General features: G+C 51.8%; 1 protein-coding gene across 9 annotated transcripts in view; it reads left to right on the top strand.

Moving 5' to 3' along the window:
* Window positions 1–17,444, top strand: part of ATP2B2 (ATPase plasma membrane Ca2+ transporting 2) — a 373,717-nt gene that overhangs the window by 243,849 nt on the left and 112,424 nt on the right. For all 9 annotated transcript variants that reach the window (XM_032411924.1, XM_032411931.1, XM_032411928.1 and 6 more), the window contains one exon: window positions 6,162–6,679. In XM_032411924.1, coding sequence (XP_032267815.1) covers window positions 6,481–6,679 — 199 coding nt within the window. In that variant the 5' untranslated portion in view covers window positions 6,162–6,480. The remainder of the gene's footprint in view (window positions 1–6,161; window positions 6,680–17,444) is intronic.

The raw sequence follows: 17,444 nt of genomic DNA, 5'->3' as shown, positions 1-17,444 counted from the left end.
ACCAAGGAGGAGGGTTCCCATCACCAGGGCAGGGAGGCCCTACCAAAAGTCCAGAATTTACATCCAGGAGAGGAAAGAAAATCTCCTGCCCCAAGGGAGCTAGTTAGTTGGGACCAGAGCAGAGGGGAGGCTGACTGCCTGATATGTTGTGCCACACAAGCTAGGACACTCCCCAGCCTTCAGAGCAGTGGCATTGTGACTATGGTACAGTTGGTCTGAGTTCTGAGCTAAGGACAGCAGTGTGGGGGACAACATGGGTGAGCAGAGGACAGAGGCAGGGAGTAAGTTAAGAGCATTGTAAGAACAGTTGCCATTTACCAAGTTCTTCCTCTGTGCCAGGAATTGGGCTAAGCTCTATCTTGATTGGTCCTCACAAAACCCTAGGAAGTAGGCTGTCCGGTTGACTCTGTTCAGGGAGGAGGAAATTGAGGCACAGGGAGGCATTAGGAGCCTTGCCCAAGGCACAAAACTATCAAATGGTGGCACCACGCATCACCCAAGATCTCCAAATGGGACCTGTGTCCTTCACATCTGTCACTGGTACTACTGACAAGTCAGAGGAAAAGGGAACTTTAAAAATACATATTAAGGTGGCATTTAAATTCAGCACATCTTAAGACAGAAGGGTTCTGCATCCGAAAGTTATTTTTAGCACATATTTCATTTGTAGTTGTCCCAGCTCCCATCCTTCAGTTAGGATTGAAAAAGCTGTTGGTTTAGGGTTTTGGTGGGGTTTTTTTAATCCTTCCTTCAAAAGATAGATTCCTTCTTTGTTAAATTAACTCCAAAAAAACATTGCTCCTTCCTCTGCCAGCATCCCTCCTGGCAAAGACTTTTTATTAAGGCGTCCCTAACCTATTCTTGAGTCATTGAAATGTAACAATACAGTCATTTAAATGCTAATAAGATGAAACCGAAATGCATAAATCTAATATTATCAGAACCTTCTCCTGGATTCTGAAGGGCTTGCCGCATCACAGCCTAAAAGGACCCCAGAGACCACGTCCAATTCCTTCACTTTCCACATGGGGAAACTGAGGCCCAGGAAGAAAAGGAGCTTCATCAAGGTCACGCAGCTGGAGCTTGGAAAACAGAGAGGGGCTTTTCAGTGGGCTCTGACCCCAATTGACTGTGTGACCCCTGATATGTTGCTCAACCTCTCTGGACCCTGGCTATACACCCTGCACGGGCCGATGTCTCAGTTAGCTCAGGCTGCTATAACAGAATACCACAGAACAGAGTGGCTTAAATGACAGAAATTTGTTTCTCACATGTCTGGAGGCTGGGAAATCCAAGATTGAGGTACTGGCAGATTCAGTTCCTAATGAGAGCCCTCTTCCTGACTTACAGATGGCTATCTTCTTGCTGTGTCCTCGCGTGGCTGAGAAAGATGATTTCTCTCCTGTCTCCTCCGAAGAGCACTAATCCCCTTCAGGAGGGCTCCACCCTCATGACCTAAGCCCCTCCCAAAGGCCCCACCTCCTAATACCGTCACACTGAGGATGAGGGCTTCTACCTATGAATTTGAGGGGACACAGTCAGTCCCTACCAGCCTGTGTGCCCACTGTTTCGGGCAGAGGTGACTGTGCCAAGTTGAATGCTGACTGCAAATGAATCTCATCACAACCATGGGAGAGGCGCACTTGCTAGTACCGGGGTGGGAGGGGGGCCAGGCAGAGGTACAGAAGCCAGTGTTCTAGAGTGTCCGTTCCAGGCCCGGAGCCTCACCCGGAGCCCTCACACAGGGTGTCCCTGAGTCCTCACCACAACCTGTAAGACAGGTAGATCCACTCCACTTTGCAGACGAGGCCCAGTGAGCCTAGGTGACTTCTCCAAGGTCACACAGCTCATTTAATCTCTCAGCTATAGAGTGGTGGCTCGTGTGGTATTTGAGTGAGGCAGCAAGAAAATCAGAGTCTGGTGGGCTTTGGCTAAGGAGACGGCTGCCTGCTCCAGCTTTAGCCTCACACCTATGTCTCATTATACTAAAGAGAAACTGGGGAGTGGAGAGTGGGGGTGTATCTCAAAGAAAAAAAATATAACTACTGATTCTGATATCTTTCCAGACCCCAGCAAACCTGTAACATCGATGGAATAAGAATCACTACTCCATTTGATAGATGGGGAAACTAAGGTTCAAGGACCTATCTAAAGTCATACCTCCCAGGGACAGATGACGCAAAGGCTGATCCATCCATTCACCAAGCACTTATCGAGTGCTTTCTGAATGTCAGGCCCCATAGGTACAAAATAGACATGGCTACTGCCCACACAGAGCTCTCTGGCTCCTGAGGAAGAGAGACATGAAGTGGGTCCAAGCAATAAAGTGTGAAGTGCAGGATGATACCAGAGTCTTCCAGAGTTGGGAGCATTTACACAGTCCTGGGTGGTCAGGGAAGGCTTCCAAGGAAAGCACACTGCTGAGCAGGACAGGCCATTGTCAGGGTGGGGAAGGTGCAGGTAGTAGAGAGCGCTCTATGACAGATATGGGCAACTACGGAGTTTTCAGTCCATAGTTGTGAATTCTGTACAAGCTAGGAGGTCTTCAGTTCTGCCTGCCAGAAGATCATTTGTGTGGCATCCTACAGATGCTTCTGTGTCAGTGGATTCATACTCTCAAATCAAGCAAATCCCACAGCCAGGTCAAGTACCAAAGTGAGCTCTGCAAGTTAGGACCAACCAAGATGCCCAGAACAGGGGTGGTCTCATGCATGCGGGTCTCATGCATGCATGGGAGGCAGGAGCAGGGGACGAGGGGGTGGGGGAAGGGCCGCATCAGAAGAGGTAGCTGTGATGGGAAATCTCAAAGAAGGAAGTTTTGTTTTGTTTTGTTTGGTTTTGTTTGTTTTGTTTTCAAAAAAGGAAGTTAAAGATCAATCACCTACAGAGGCAGACTTCTGAATTTTAACTAATTTTGTTATCCCAGAATTGCATCCCTCCATACATACAGGCCCCTTCCTGCACCTTTTACTATGCCCTTTCGTAACAGACAGTTGCATATTTGAGTTTATTTTCTGTTCATCCTTTGGCTTAAGTCCTGCTTAACCTACATGGGAAAGAAATATTCCCTACTCATACTGAAAGGAAAAATATTTCCTGATACCCTGGGCCAGATCAGATCTTCCTACTCTGGACAGCTATAGCAACTGTCACTTCCCATCATGGTAAACTCATTCATGTTACAGAAGTCACTCATTCAATTGTCCCTCTTCCCCACCATCAGCTTCTGGAGGGCAGGGGCAGGAACAATGTCTGGATCGTCCAGTGCCTGGCACAGAGTAGGTGCCCAAAACACAATTACTGAATGGATGATTGGATGGATGGATGGATGGATGAATGGGTAGATGGGTAGATAGATGGTTGAAGATCATTGTTCATCTTAACACCATAGTTAAAATCTCCAGTAGCCCATTAACTCATGCCTACTATTGTCATCGTAAATGTAATTACTCCTAACAATTCTCATAACTCGTGCTGCCAGAGATGTAATTATCAGTACCTGTAAGACATGAAGCAGGTAACAGGGGGACAGATCGAAAACAGCACCTCGGGTTTAGAAAATCCCTTGTGGTTTGCAAAGCACTTTCGTTCACATATGGCAGTTCATTTACCCATCCTAAGAACCCCATGAGAGAGATTCACAAGGGAAGGCAGCAAACTGTCCTGATTAAGGGTGTGGTTCTGGATTCAGACTGCCTGAGTTCAAATCCCAGCTCTGGCACTCACTAGCTATGTGACCTTGGGATGTTGCTTCACATCTCTTGACCTCAGCTTCCTCATGTTGTTATATGGGAATAACCAGACTACCTATCTCATAAAGTGCTTATATGGATTGGTAATAATCACAATAATTACTGAGTGCTTCCCATGTGCTTGGTTCGGTTCTAAATATTTTACATGAAATAACTCATTTAAGCCTCATAATACCTATGAAGTAGATACTGTTATTCCCTCTGTCTTTTTTATAAGATGAAACTAAAACTGGTTTGCTTCCCATTCTACTGGTAGATGGAGGGGCTAGAATTTGAACCCAGAGACTGTAGTTTCTAGAGCCCCTGCAGTTAACCTTTATGACATCTCTACACAGGCATCCTTGGTCCCTGCCTCACTTGCTTCTCATAGGGATGCACTGCTGGGGTCAAAACTCATGGGTTCTGGGGGTGGTACATGCTCAGATTGCCAAGGACCATGCATGTTTCTACAGGACTGGGGGTGGGACCCCCAAGCACACTCTTTCTCTGGTGTCTTGTGTCTCTGCTTGCAGCATCAGGACCACTCTATAAGATACTTGTTGCTCCCAGTGTAAGAATAAGGCCTCCTACTGCATCCTTGAGTAAAGGTGCCCTCCTGTAAGGCATGAAAGGTTTCTCCTGTGGCTCCAGAAGCCGCTGACCCATGGCTGGGAAGCCCCATAACCCAGGTGGAAACACAGTGAATTTGAACATGGTTTATAATTATTTCCCAATAAATTGGGAGGTAGCAAAGGGACAGGGGACAGTGATTATTATTTTACAGATGAGGAAACAAAGCCTTGGAAAAATGAAGGGAGGGGCTTGCCCAGGGTCCTAGAGTCAGGATTTGGGAGGACTTGGATTTGAACCCAGGTTGCTCTGACTCAAGAGCCTATCTTGTTCACTGCCATTAGGCACGGTTCACCCACCAGCCTCTGCTCTTCAGAGAGTAAGGAGGGAGCACCCCCTAGGGGAAGGGGGAAAAGCACCAGGCTGGGAGTCCAGAGACCAGCCCACCTCTGGATTCCCTCCACTCTAGCTAGCTCTGTGTGGCTCTGGACAAGTTCCTTTCCCTCTCTGAGCTTCTGGTTCCTTACTAGGAAAATGAAATTGACTCTAAAATGCCTCCAGCACTTTTTTGCAAGAGGAAAGGTTGGTGAAGCAAAGAGATGGGGCAGGGGACAAGGGGAAGGAGTTGGGGCTGGGTCGGGGGCTCAATCCCATCTTCCTCCCCTTACCCCTTCCCCCTTACTGTCCCAGACCTAGGATGGCCAGCTGTCTGTGCCTCCTGGGTGGGGCCAGTCCCCATGCCAGGCCCAGCCAAGCTCAGCAGAGGCCCTTTGTCACCCAACGCTTGCCGGGGACCTTGGCCACCGGTGTTGGGTGTCGGGGTGGATTGGATTCTCTCCTGGCAGCCCCGCAGATGCCACACTTCTGCAAGGGCGGCTGGGCCGGCAGGCAAGGAAAAGCTGCTGCTCTCTTCTCCTCCTCCTGCGCTCCCCGAGGGATGTCCTAGCCACTATCTGTGGTGCTGAACTGTGGGCGCCCCCAGGTGAGGGCTCCATGGACCCCAGCTCATGCTGGGGGCCAAGCGGGGGGAGGGGCGTTGCTCAGTGATGTCCCAGTGAATATGCATGAGCTGATTCCTCTGGCCAGGCCAAGGGCCTTGGTTCATGTGGTTGGGGACTGCGGGTGAGGGTATGCAGCTTTCTCCCATTCCCATGCCTGTGAAACTAGAGTGGGGACCACAGCAGATGTAGGTGGCGTTAATGGAGAAAGCATATATGCTGGGAAGGCTGGGGGCTATTACTTACAGGGTGGGGTTGTGCTCCAGATTGTGAGAGCCCAGTGTGCGTGTAAACAAGACTGTGAGCACAGGTATTTTTGAGGAGAGGGGGTGGGAATGTGAAGATGTATTCCTAGAAGTGTGGCTATGTGGGGTTGTATTTACGGCAGGAAGGGGGCTGTCCACCAGGGTGTGTGTGAAGTGAGACTCATGTATTAGTGTGTGTGTATGGCGGTGGGATTGCCTAAAAGTAGGCAGGTTGGGTGTTGCGGAGCACCCTAAGTTGTGTATGTCAGAGGGTGTGTGTACACCAGGGCGCATGTCATGAAGTCCATGTGTTAAATAGCACAATGGACAATTAGGGGGTTAGGGTGTGTTTTGGGGGTACACCAGGCTGTGCCTCAGGGGTGGCATATTGTAGAATGCCCAGGTGGGCTCCAGTATATTTAGATTTACAGTGTGAGCTGGTGTGTTATGGGGTATTGTAGGAAACACCTGTGTTAGGGTATGTGTATATGTAGGGGGTGTTATTTGGGGTGGTCTGTGTGGTGTACAAGCAAATGCAGCCTGGGCCCTCCCGAGCCTCTGTCCCATGACTCCTCCAGTGCCTGACCCTTGTCACCACTCTGTGCTTGCCCCCACAGGAGCCACCGCCCCTGACCATGTAGATACCAGCTCCAGGGAGCAGCATGGGCCCCACTGAATGGAGACTCCTGGGTCTACAGCCCTGAGCCCCTCCGGCCCCTGGACGTTGCCCCGTGCCCAGGGACACCCCTTGGAGCTCACCACCGCAGTCGCCAGCCCACCTCGGCCGCCCCCTCCCCCTGGGACCCAAAGTCGGCCACCAGGAGCCACAGTCATCCAGTGAGGTTGTGCTAAGGACAGCCACGTGGAGCCATCGCCCAGCAGCCTCTGGTCCAGTGCTGACTCTCGGGCCCACCCCGAGCAGGGACTGGAGCAAACATGGGTGACATGACCAACAGCGATTTTTACTCCAAAAACCAAAGAAATGAGTCAAGCCATGGGGGCGAGTTCGGGTGCACAATGGAGGAGCTCCGCTCCCTCATGGAGCTACGGGGCACCGAGGCTGTGGTCAAGATCAAGGAGACTTATGGGGACACTGAAGCCATCTGCCGGCGCCTCAAAACCTCACCTGTCGAAGGTAGGTGTGGAAGACTTGAACACAGTGCTTGGATTTGGGATCCAGCCACCCAGCCCCTGGCCTCCCTTCCCCAGGCCCCAGGAACCCCCTCATCTGGGCTTAAGCATGGGACCACAACATTGCATTCAAATCCACATGCATTCAAATCCAGCTCCACAACCCATGTCACTGGCCTGGGTGGTGTCCAACTGTCCCAAATCCAAACTCTGATGGTGGCTCCCTAGGTCTCTGGGGCAGCCATAGGCCATGGAGCTGCTGGAAGACAGGGCAGGCAGGAAGATGGGCCATTCGGGAAAGGTGACAGATGCCTGTGTGTGTCTTGCCCTGGGGATGGGTGTGGGGCTTTCTTGTAATTGCCAAAATGAGCAGACCTAGCATCTCAGGAGAGAGAAGGTTTCAGTTTCTGGGGGCTTGGCTGAAGGAGACCAAAGCCAGGTTATCTGCTGTTGGGCAGAAGGAAGAGAAACCAGCCCAGCTTGAGCACCAGAGTGTAGAGTTTGGGTCCCCATCCCCATGGTTACTTTCCCCTTGCCATTAGGGAAAAGAGTTCCCTGCATAAACCCCAAAGGTGTGGGTGTGAGGCTCTTCCCTGGCACTCCCCCAGTCTTACAGCTTTGTGCAAAGAGGCTGTGCTGAGCCTCAGTTTCTTCCTGTGGAAAAGGGAACCAATGGCTACCTCATAGTGCCTACTAGAAGCCTGAGCATATAGTAGGTGCTCAGTAAGTGGCAGCCATTCTTATTCTACTTATTCTAAGCAATGGATGACAATCCCTCCCCCAAGTACAGATCACAGCTAGGAGACAGACAGCATCCGAATTCTTATCCCCATGTGACAGATGAAAAATCCAAGGCCAAAAGTCCTTCCCATCCTGTCTCCTGACTCCAGTCCCCATGCCCTGGGCACTGCTGGGCACCAACTCTCAATGCATTTCCTGCAGAGGCTGCCTGGGAAGGGACTCTAGCCACTCAGCTAGGCAGAAGTTTAGAAACACCTTCCTTTCTTGGTGATGTTTGGTTTTGTTTGGGGAGTAGAGTGGGAATAGAGGAAACATCCTTTCCTGATTTTGTGATTCTAACTCGGAGCTTGAGAACGGCCACACGTGCCCTGAGATGGGAGCAAGCTCTGCCCGGGGGCTCCTGGGCCTCTTGCAAACACCAGTCTGTGGCAGAATGGCTCATGCTCACCTCCGCCTCAGGTTGGCACACCTGGCCTGCTAGGAGGAAGGGTCGCCCCAGGAGTCTTTTTCTTTTCAATGGGACCAGGAGATTCTCTTGAGTCAGGAAGTCTTAAGTGTCTCTCGGTCTCAGACCCTGCAGAGAACCTGCTAGAAGTTGTGGTCCTTTTTCCCAGAGAAAAAACCACCGCATACTACAGATGTGGCTCACACTGTCAGCACATTCGCAGAGACCCTCGAAGCCAGGCCATGGACCTTGGCATATGGACCGTGCTGTGGAGAAACCCGCCTCTCCTCCCCACCCCCCTGACAGGCTCTTGGACCCTGGGAAATTGAGCGGCCCGTGGCCAAACTCCAGCTCTGTACAGGGCCATCACCATTTGGTTCACTGTGTCCCCCCACTGCGTCCTGCTGGAAAAGCATGGGCACGCCAAAGGGCAGGAATCCTGTCCTGCTCCTCCCGTACATCTAGTGCCCAGTCTGGTACCTGGCACAGAAGAGGGTGGATAGCTGCCCAGTAAAGCCCTGAGATGTGGCCACTGAGTCCCCAGCCCATGGGGAGCAGCTGAGCAGCCAAAACAGCCCATAATCTAGCCCAGGTATAGCATGGACCCCAGAGCTCAGAGGAGAGGTGAGGTGGGTAGGCAGGGAAGGTCAGGGAAGGCTTCCTGGAGAAGGAGGTACTTGAACTTGGCTATGGAGGAAAGAGAAGGAAAAGCATGTAGCATGGCATAGAGCAGCGTTTTTTAGATGGAATTCCACAGAATGCCAGGGCACTGCAAAAAGGTAGGCATTATGTGGAAAATAAAGGAGAATCGGCTTTATCATCTTTACAGTGGAAGGAATCATGACAGCTCTGAATATCGCTCAGCCACTTGTCAGCCATGTGTGCTGGGGGCTTTTGGTTTGACCTCCCTGGGCCTTGGTTTCCTAATTTCTCATGAGGACCAAGTGAGATCTCTGATGGGAAAGATCTCTGAGAATGGGGAGAAAGCCCGTAGCAGGATTACCCAGAGCCCCTGCTGTGTTGGTCCCTAGAAGGATCTCCCAGGGTGCAGTAGAGGTTTGGGGAGAGGCAGAAGAGCATAATGCTACAGACCTCAGACTTGGACGACCTGGGTTCAAATCCCAGCCCTGCCATTTACCAGCTGTGGGATTCTGGGCAAGGTATCAACCCCTCTGTGCCTCGGTTTCCTCATTTGTAAATTGGGACAATAACAGTAACTGTCTCATAGGGTGGTGAGGACACAGTGAAGTAGCTTAGAACAATGCCTGGCCCATGGATAGTGCCATGTGTTAGGATTCAGGCCCAGAGACTAAACACCTCCATTTCCCCATCAGTAAAATAGGTTGTGAACGTTGAATGAGATTAGGCCAAGTGCCCAGTCTCTAAGTCTCAATAAATGTCAGCTCTTGTTGCTGTTGTTTTCATTATGGTTATCATAACTCTGGAAGAAGCAGTTGCATTCTCTGGAAAGGGTGGAATCTGACCCTTCTGGAATGCTGGCCAATGTCTGTGAATGGTGCGACACTTTTTACCAGGCTGTGCTACGTTCTTATCACACATGTTCCTAGAAGCAGGTGTTGCTACCCCATTTCACAGATGAGAAGCATGAGGGCTCAAGGTCACCACCACTGTCCACATCAGAGCAGACTTTGAACACAGCTGCCTTGGACACCATCCCGAGATGTGTCCCCGTGCTTGAGCCAAGCATGTGCACCTGAGAACAGTCCTCTAAAGATGCCTTCTGTCCAACGAGGGCCTGAGTAGGTTGGGGCCACCAAGGAACTTTTCTTTATTCCCTCTGGTGTTCAGCATTCATGCCCTATTTGGCCCTCTTCTGACTTCGAGAAATGCTTGGTCCTCCAGCCCCAGCCCCCAGCTGAAAAGCCACATGGTCTGGGGCTGTACCAGCTGCAGACGGGGACTCAGGTTGGCCATTCCCAACACTCTGTGCCCCTCGTCTGCTGACGTGAGCAAGGAGCCGGCCTCTGAGTCACACTACAGGAAACTGCTCCGGGCCATGCATAAATTAGCCTTCCGCTTCACATCCAGCTAATTTTAGGCAAAAAGATCTCTGCAAGTGATAGAGGTGGGTTGACACCATGAGAAATCCACTCCCACCCGGGGCACCACCTGCTGCCGGCCAGGGACTCAGCTCCCAAGGCCTGGCAGTGTGGAACTTTCCCCCTGAAGGCCTGACTCTGGTGACAACTGGGGGGTAAACCTGGCTCCCTGTGAGGCCAGGGGTGGCCTCCGTCTCTGATCTGAGCTCCATTCCTTCCCTCCTGCACTGTTGGTTCCATTCCACTCCAGCAATGCCCTCCCCTCCTTGCCCTCCACTGCTTCCTTTCCTTCCACACCCTTCCAACATAGGACAGTAGAGCCCAAGACCCAGGTTTAAATCCTGCCAGGCTTACTCTTCAAGGGACATTTACTCTTCAAGGGACACATGAAAGAATTCAGTTAACTTCTCCAAGCCTCAGTTGCCTTATCTGTGAAATGGGAGTAATAACACTACCTACCTCACAGGTTGTTGTGAATATTAGATAATCCACATGAAGGGCTTAGTATGATATATGACATACCCTAGACACTGCTGAAATGATGTTCATTATCATTGTTATTATTATAGCCAAATATTTCTTATAAAAAACAACATGCATCAGCTCTATCCCCATGAAAGAAATAGGCAATTAAATAAGACGGTACCAGGGCACCTCAGTGGTGTGGTTGGTTGGGCATCTGACTTGGTTTCAGCTCAGGTCTGATATCGGGGTCCTAAGATCAAGCCCCACATCCAGCTCTGTGCTCGGTGATCTGGTGGGGCGAGTCTGCTTGAGTTTCTCTCTCTCCCTCTCCCTCAACCCCTCCCCCCTGAGCACTCTCTCGCTCTCATTCTCTAAAATAAATAAATAAATCTAATAAATAAATAAATAAGATGGTACCAAACAAAGAGTTAATATGCTACCAGAGAAGGCTTCCCAGAGTAGGCTGCTTTGCGATTAGTCTCGAAAAATGGGTGATAGGTATTGGGGTGGCCTGTGAGGCCCCAGAGGCAGGAGCTGTTTGTCATTCTCCACTGTGTCCCCCGCACATGGTACAATGCCTGGGCGCTCAAATAAGTATTCACAGAAAGAAGGGAGAAGACTGAGAGGTAGGGGATACCTCTACCCCCCCTTGTGTGGGATGGAAGGCTGCAGAAGGGGGACAGGACATGGGACAGCTTGTGTCACCCATGGAACAACTGGCTTCAATTCCCCAAGCTCCGAGAGGCACTGCCCTGAGCCACTTGGCATGCACACCCCTTGTCCTTCACTTCCAGCCCCCCGCACCTCAGGCTGTCAGAAGGGGCAGCTCAGACAGGTCCCGCTGAGTGCTCCCTGCATTGTGCATCTCCTGGTGGGGGAGAGAGGGGAACAAAGAAGGGGGGCAGCAGCAGGGGTGGGGTGGGAACTGGATACTGGAGTGTTGTGAAACGGAACCTCCAGTTAATTTTGTATGAATCCTATGGCCCGCCCAGGTGGAGGCGAGAGTGGGGCTGAGGGAGGAGAGCAGAGTGGATCATGGGGACAGGGCCTCACGTTGCATAAACACGATGTTAAACCAGAACGCCCCTCGGACCCGGCAGGGCCCGTGTCGTCATCCACAGAGCCGCCACCAGCTGGGCACGGGGGAGGGTGTGAAGGCAGCGTGTGTTTTAAGTGTCTCTGGGCCCCAGGCCCAGGCTGTGGGGGTCGTCTGTCTGGCATTGTGATGCTCTGTTTCTCCGTGTGCTCCATCTCCCCAAGCATCACCGGGGCCCAGAGAGGTTGATGGGGAAATCGAGGCAGCCACAGATTCAGCAGCGTCCCAGGCAGGGTGAGGTTGGGAACCGCTCAGACACTGGGTCCACGTGGGGAATTCACAGCCTGGCCAGAGAGGCTCAAGAAGGCCTCTCACCGGGGTCTTCTGGTGAAGTGATCGTGCTCCATCTTCGAACCCAGGAGTTTCAGGTGTCAGGTCTGGAGGAGAAAAGTTCATCGAAATACGTAAGAGGCTGAGGAAATGTAGCTGCCTTCTCAGAGACATGCAGGGGTGCTGGAGGGGAAGGCATGTAGGCTGGAGAGGTGTTCTGGCGTCACCTCTGTCACCAAGCAGGCTCCTGACCTCGGGCACACTCTCAGGACCTATAGTCTCCTCTGTGAAATGGGAATGGTCTACTTCACACTCTGCCATGTGGAGACAGTGAGCTGAAAATCCTTTGAAAGTTTTCTACAGAAGAATCATCTTCCAGTATTCACTGAGTATTTCTAGCCATCAGGATTCTCTTTGATAGAAACCCATCTCAAACTGGCTTATGCAAAAGAGGGATTTTCTGGCTTTTGCAACCGAAAGAGGCAGGGATGGTTCTAGCCTCAGGCAAGGCGGGGTCCAGGTCCTCCAGGGCCGCAGGAGGGCTGCCCTGTTGGCCTCGTCCTCAGGCAGGCCCTCCCATTATTAGCTTCAGCTTAACATCCTCCCATCCTGGCCCCCCAGCCGCCAAAGGCACCTCTTTCCTCATGGTCCCCTCCCCTAAGTCCCAGAACAAACTCTCATTGGGCCACCTGGAATCACATGGCCATTCTCGGCCCAATCCCTGTGGCCAGAGGATAGAGAAGGCTGATAGGGCAGACCCCGGTCACGTGCTCTCCCCAGAGTGGTGCGGGTCCGTCCCCCCAGACTACGTGGAGATTGTGGGAGGGAGATCGTGCCTGTGGGCCTGCTGTGTGGAAGGCCCCTCCGTGTGCTGGGGAGGGTGCGGACGAAGAGCGGGCATGCTCTGAGCCCTTGAGAGCTTGGCCTGGATGGGGAGAAAGGGTAGCTGAGGAGCGAAGGCGGGTTCAGGAGCACCAAATATGCAGTGGTCATAGCCAACCCCAGCACCGTTAACGTTCACACGGGTGAAGCAGGCATAGCTGGGACCGTCCACGGGAAGTAGGGATAGGACTAGTGTCCCCGCGGGGAAGTGGCCAACGCGGTGTCATGGTCAAATCCTGGCTGCACTTCTTATCCCGCTGTGGAGCATTGGACCCCTCTGTGCCTCGGTTCCCTCCTCTGTAACGTGGGACAATAACAGTGCCTCTTTCTTAGGGTTCCCGTGAGGATCCGAGTAACATGCCTAAAGTGCTTGGTGTCTTCACGTGGTAGCTGCTGCCTCGGTGTGAGCTGTTATTCTATGCTGAGGATTCTCTGTGTGACTTTAGGGACACGTTGGGTTTAAATTAGCAGAGAAGAGAAAGGCAGCTTATCTGGGCAGATCAGTGGGCTTGAACAACACATGTGAGGCTGTGGGTTAAAAAAAAAAAAAAAAAAAAAGCCCCCTATCTGATTTGCCATGCTTATACACCACCCCACCCCACCCCCCGCCCCACCGCCATCACCAGGAAAAATAAATCCCTTAAAAGCACTAGCTTTCTGTGAAAGTCTGATGAATCACATGTGGATGCTTTCCAGAATGCCACCCTCACATCTTTCTGAATCATCAATAAAATAAACCTACATGTTGATTGATACGTGCTATCCATTTTCCCAGGCTGGGGCAGCGGGGTGTGTGCTAGGCAGACAGTTCCGCAGGCCAGGGGGTGGCCGGAAGGGTACAGCACAGTTAGCGGAAGGGCCGGACCCACCGCTGACCGAAGGGCTTCTGGGTGGATTCCAGCAAGTCTAGACGGACTGTTTGTTCCATGAACAATGCTGCTTGGCCTCGTGGGTGCTTTGTGCAGTCAGGCATCCAGAGGGGGAGTGGAGGCTATAAGCACTTGCGGGGAACATTTACAGGTGGGCCTCACACTATGCAGACCTGCTATGCAAAGAGCCCGCATCCCAGAGCTACCCGGCAGCTGTAATTTACTGCATACAAACTCATCAGGGACAGGCCCTTGCACTGGGTTGCCTCATGCGGTCTTCACAGCAGCCCCTTGAGTGGGAAACAAAGGCTTGGAGAGAAAGGGGGCCCTGATTCTTGGCTCTGAAGACATCTTTGCTCTGCAGAATAAAAATGCACTAAACACTAAGTGCCTACTATGTGGTCAAGAATGCAAAGAACATGGACTTTGAGTCCCAACTCCACCATTGAAGACTTTGAACAAGTCATTCCATCCCTCTGAGCCTCAGTGTCCCCATTTGTAAAGGGCATGATCATAATGCCCACCTCCTGGAACCATGGACAGGTGTTCAGTGAGTGTCCCATTGCTTCCCCTGCTTCAGTCATGCCAAGCGGAGATGTAGGACGACAAGGCTGACACACATGCACTTGTTGAACACATATGTACTGTGCACTTATAATGGGCAGCTTGAGCCACATTGCTCTTCTGGGAAGAGACGTCTCCATGCCACTCAGGAGCAATGTTTGTGTGATGTGGCTGTACGAAGGACAGGTGGGAAGGCCAAGACAGGGAGGGACAGCCTTCTAGGACGTTCCCTCTCCATCCAAGGATCAGGGGCAAGGAGAGGGGGTTGTCAGACAAGAGACAACTCCAAGGTCACAGAGGCAGGCAAGAACCAGTAGGAAAGGGCAGCCAGGGGCAGGGGCTAGGGCCTCCATCCAGCCAGAGGGGAGGAGGGAGGAGCCCCTCCTGTAACCCCTCCCCATCCAGAGCTCCCTAAAGATTTCCAGGCAAGGGGGGTACAGAGCTGGGTTGTAAACTTCCCTGCCCTAAAGACTCTCCCAGTCTAGCTACGATACCAGTTACAGCTATGATCCTAGAGATTCGTTAACACATCTTGAGCACTTGCAGACCAGGCTTGCTGTGGAGGATCTGCACTACTACCTCATTTCATCTTCTCAAACAGGAATTGTTCATACCCGCAGCTTCCAGGTGAGGAAATTGAGGCTCAGAGCAACACTAGCAATAAGGGGCCCAGCCAGGATCAGTACCCAGGCAGGCTGGCTCCTGAACATGGGCACATAATCCCCTTAATCTACTGTCTCCTGCTGACAAAAATAACTCTACAGCCAGATGGAGTGTGCTGAAGGTCATAGGAGGAGGCAATCCGACCCATGCCCATTGGAGACAAATACAGGAGAGGCTTTCTCTGAGCTAGGTCTCAAAGGCCAGGGAGGAGCTGAATATGCAGAGATGGGAAGGAAAGCACACTCTTAGTGAAGAAAACAGCATGAGCAAAGGCCCTGAAGTGGGACCTGGAATGTTACGGGAAGAAATGAGGAATTCATTGCGCTTGGAGCCTAGGATGTATGTATCTCAAAGGGCAGAGAACTCCAGCCCACAGACTAGAGATTGATTTTTGTAGACTGTGACTTTTAGTTGGTTTGTTCATGCTGTGTACAGACTCAGCTTAGGTAATAGGTATTTATATTTGTGCTGTCCATGAGAGTGTAAAATGGGCATGAGGTGGGATGGAGTGGGGGGCAGGCAGGGAGAGTACAGCCCCTCTCCATGGGCCAGAAGAGCCAAAGAACTTGCTGAATGTAAGGAAATTGAGGGTTTAGAAAGGTGGTTCTTATACTGGCTTCCCTGGGGTTCCACAGTGGCACCCAGGGGACAAGGAGATAAGTAGGTGAAGTTCTGGGCTTTCTGCCCCACCATGTACCAAAGCAGCTCCTTTTTTATCTGTTTTGCATGGCGAAGCATCTGGTAAGATATTTTTTTAACAAAGCGTTTTAAAAAAACAAAAGAAAAAATTTTGAAAACCCTTGATGAAATTGGAGAAAGGCAGTTAACTAGAGTATCTAAAAGCCTGGGTTGGGGCCCAAGTTATATAAGTTCTCAGGGCCTCAGTTTTTACATCTGCAGGATGGAGCAGGTGATATCCAGCTCCCAGGGCCCATACTAGTCTGTGGACTCAATGAGAAAACACACAGAGGGCCTGGCCCACGGTGGGGCCTCAGGAGAGGATTGTCTGGCTTCATGTGTTGGGCCCCCTGGGGTTCAGGAAAAGGACACTCGGCCCACCGACCTGTGTTAGCAGACGCACTGAGCTGGGAAGACTCAGGTGGGGACCACCCTGACTTTGGCCCTTATTAACTGAGACCCTCTCAGGCCCACCCACCCCCACCCTGCAATTCTGTGCCTCATTCTCCCCATCTGGAAAATAAAGAGCGTGGGTCTGGTTGTCTCTGAAGCTCCTCCAGGCTCAGACATTCTAGAATTCTAAACACACTGCCTCAGCGCCCTGAGCAGTACCGACATCAGACTGGCCAAAGGGTGGCTGACTCACAGCCAGCCCCCAGTTCCCTCTTCCCCTTGGAAGACTATGGCCTGGGAATCCTGGGGGTGTGGCTGAGGCTCCACCCCAACACATCCACAGCCATACCTGTGGCCCCTCAGCCCTAGCCCAGCCCTTCCCTACCAGGCGGCCTCCAAGTCCTACGCACACGGGCCTCCAAAGGCCCGTGGGCATTCCCTGGCAAAAATTCTCTGGCCCCCGGAAGCCCAGGAGCCTGGACACCTGTTTCTGATGACCTTGCCTCCCTGGGTCTCGATCTCCTCATCTGCCAAGTGAGCTAAGGCGTGAGAGATGTTGCTCAGGAACTGCAGGCTGGACCGTCTCCAGTGTTAGGGCAACCTCAGGGGTTCACCCAGCCTGGATCCCACAAAGCTTGAATGAGCTGAAGCAGCCTCTCCCTCCAGACCTGCCTGTCACAAGAGAGGCCCCGCCAGGGCAGGTAAGTTATCTATACAGGCCCCCCTCACCGCACAATGATTATCTTACTCCTCCTGGCGCAACCCAGGCCCCTGCTGTAGTTTCAGACCCAGAGTTATTTATAGGCAGTGGAAATTAGCGCCTCAGCTGCTGATTCCCTAGTACCCCCCTGCCAGCATCAGCCTCCACCCCAGGGGGAGGCCCCCTGGGAGTCTTCGCGGTCCCAGCAAATGCTGGGAGCAGCAAAGGCTCTGCTCTCTCTGTGGGATAGCTTCAGACAAGATGCCATGGAGTTGAGAGGCAGAAGTGGGAGCCCTTCTAGCTAAAGAATCTGGGGAGGTTTCATGGAGGAGGCAGTATGTGAGCAAGATGTTGAAGGATAGGCAGGGTTTGCAATGGGGAAGGGCACTCCGGGGAGAGGAAACAGTGGGGACAAAAGCACAGAGGCAAAGAAGAAGGGTGTGTAAAAGGAAGAGCCATTCATTCTGTTTGGCTGGAGCTTGGGTGAGGGAGCGACTAGAAGTAGTGATAATAATTAAGGGTAACTGAGCATTATAGATCTTCCAGACACCATCCTGAGAGCTTTACATACATCATTACCTCATTTAATCCTCCCAACAACCCTCTGAGGTGGGCACTAGGATTATCCCTATTTTTACAAATGAGGAAATGGAGACACAGAGAAGTTAAATCACTTGCCCATGATCACACAGCTAATAGGTGCAAGAACCAGGATTCTGATGCCAGCAGGCAACCCCAGAGCCCAAACTAGGAACCTCTATGAAGGGATCTGAATGTTGAGCCAAAGGCTTGGGCATAAATTAAGAGACAGGAGGGAGCCCCTGAGGGTTCTTGAGCAGAAAAGCAATGTGGTCAAGACAACTCGTCTGGCAGCCCTGATTTGGATTGGAATGGGGAGATATCCCAGGGGATAAAGCCAGTGCAGAAGGAGGGGACAGTCATT

The sequence above is a fragment of the Phoca vitulina genome, unplaced genomic scaffold (genome assembly GCF_004348235.1).
Source record: "Phoca vitulina isolate PV1807 unplaced genomic scaffold, GSC_HSeal_1.0 scaffold13, whole genome shotgun sequence".
Lineage (NCBI taxonomy): Eukaryota > Metazoa > Chordata > Mammalia > Carnivora > Phocidae > Phoca > Phoca vitulina.
The sequence above is the reverse complement of the archived record's forward strand: the minus strand, read 5'-3'. Positions and strand labels throughout refer to the sequence as shown.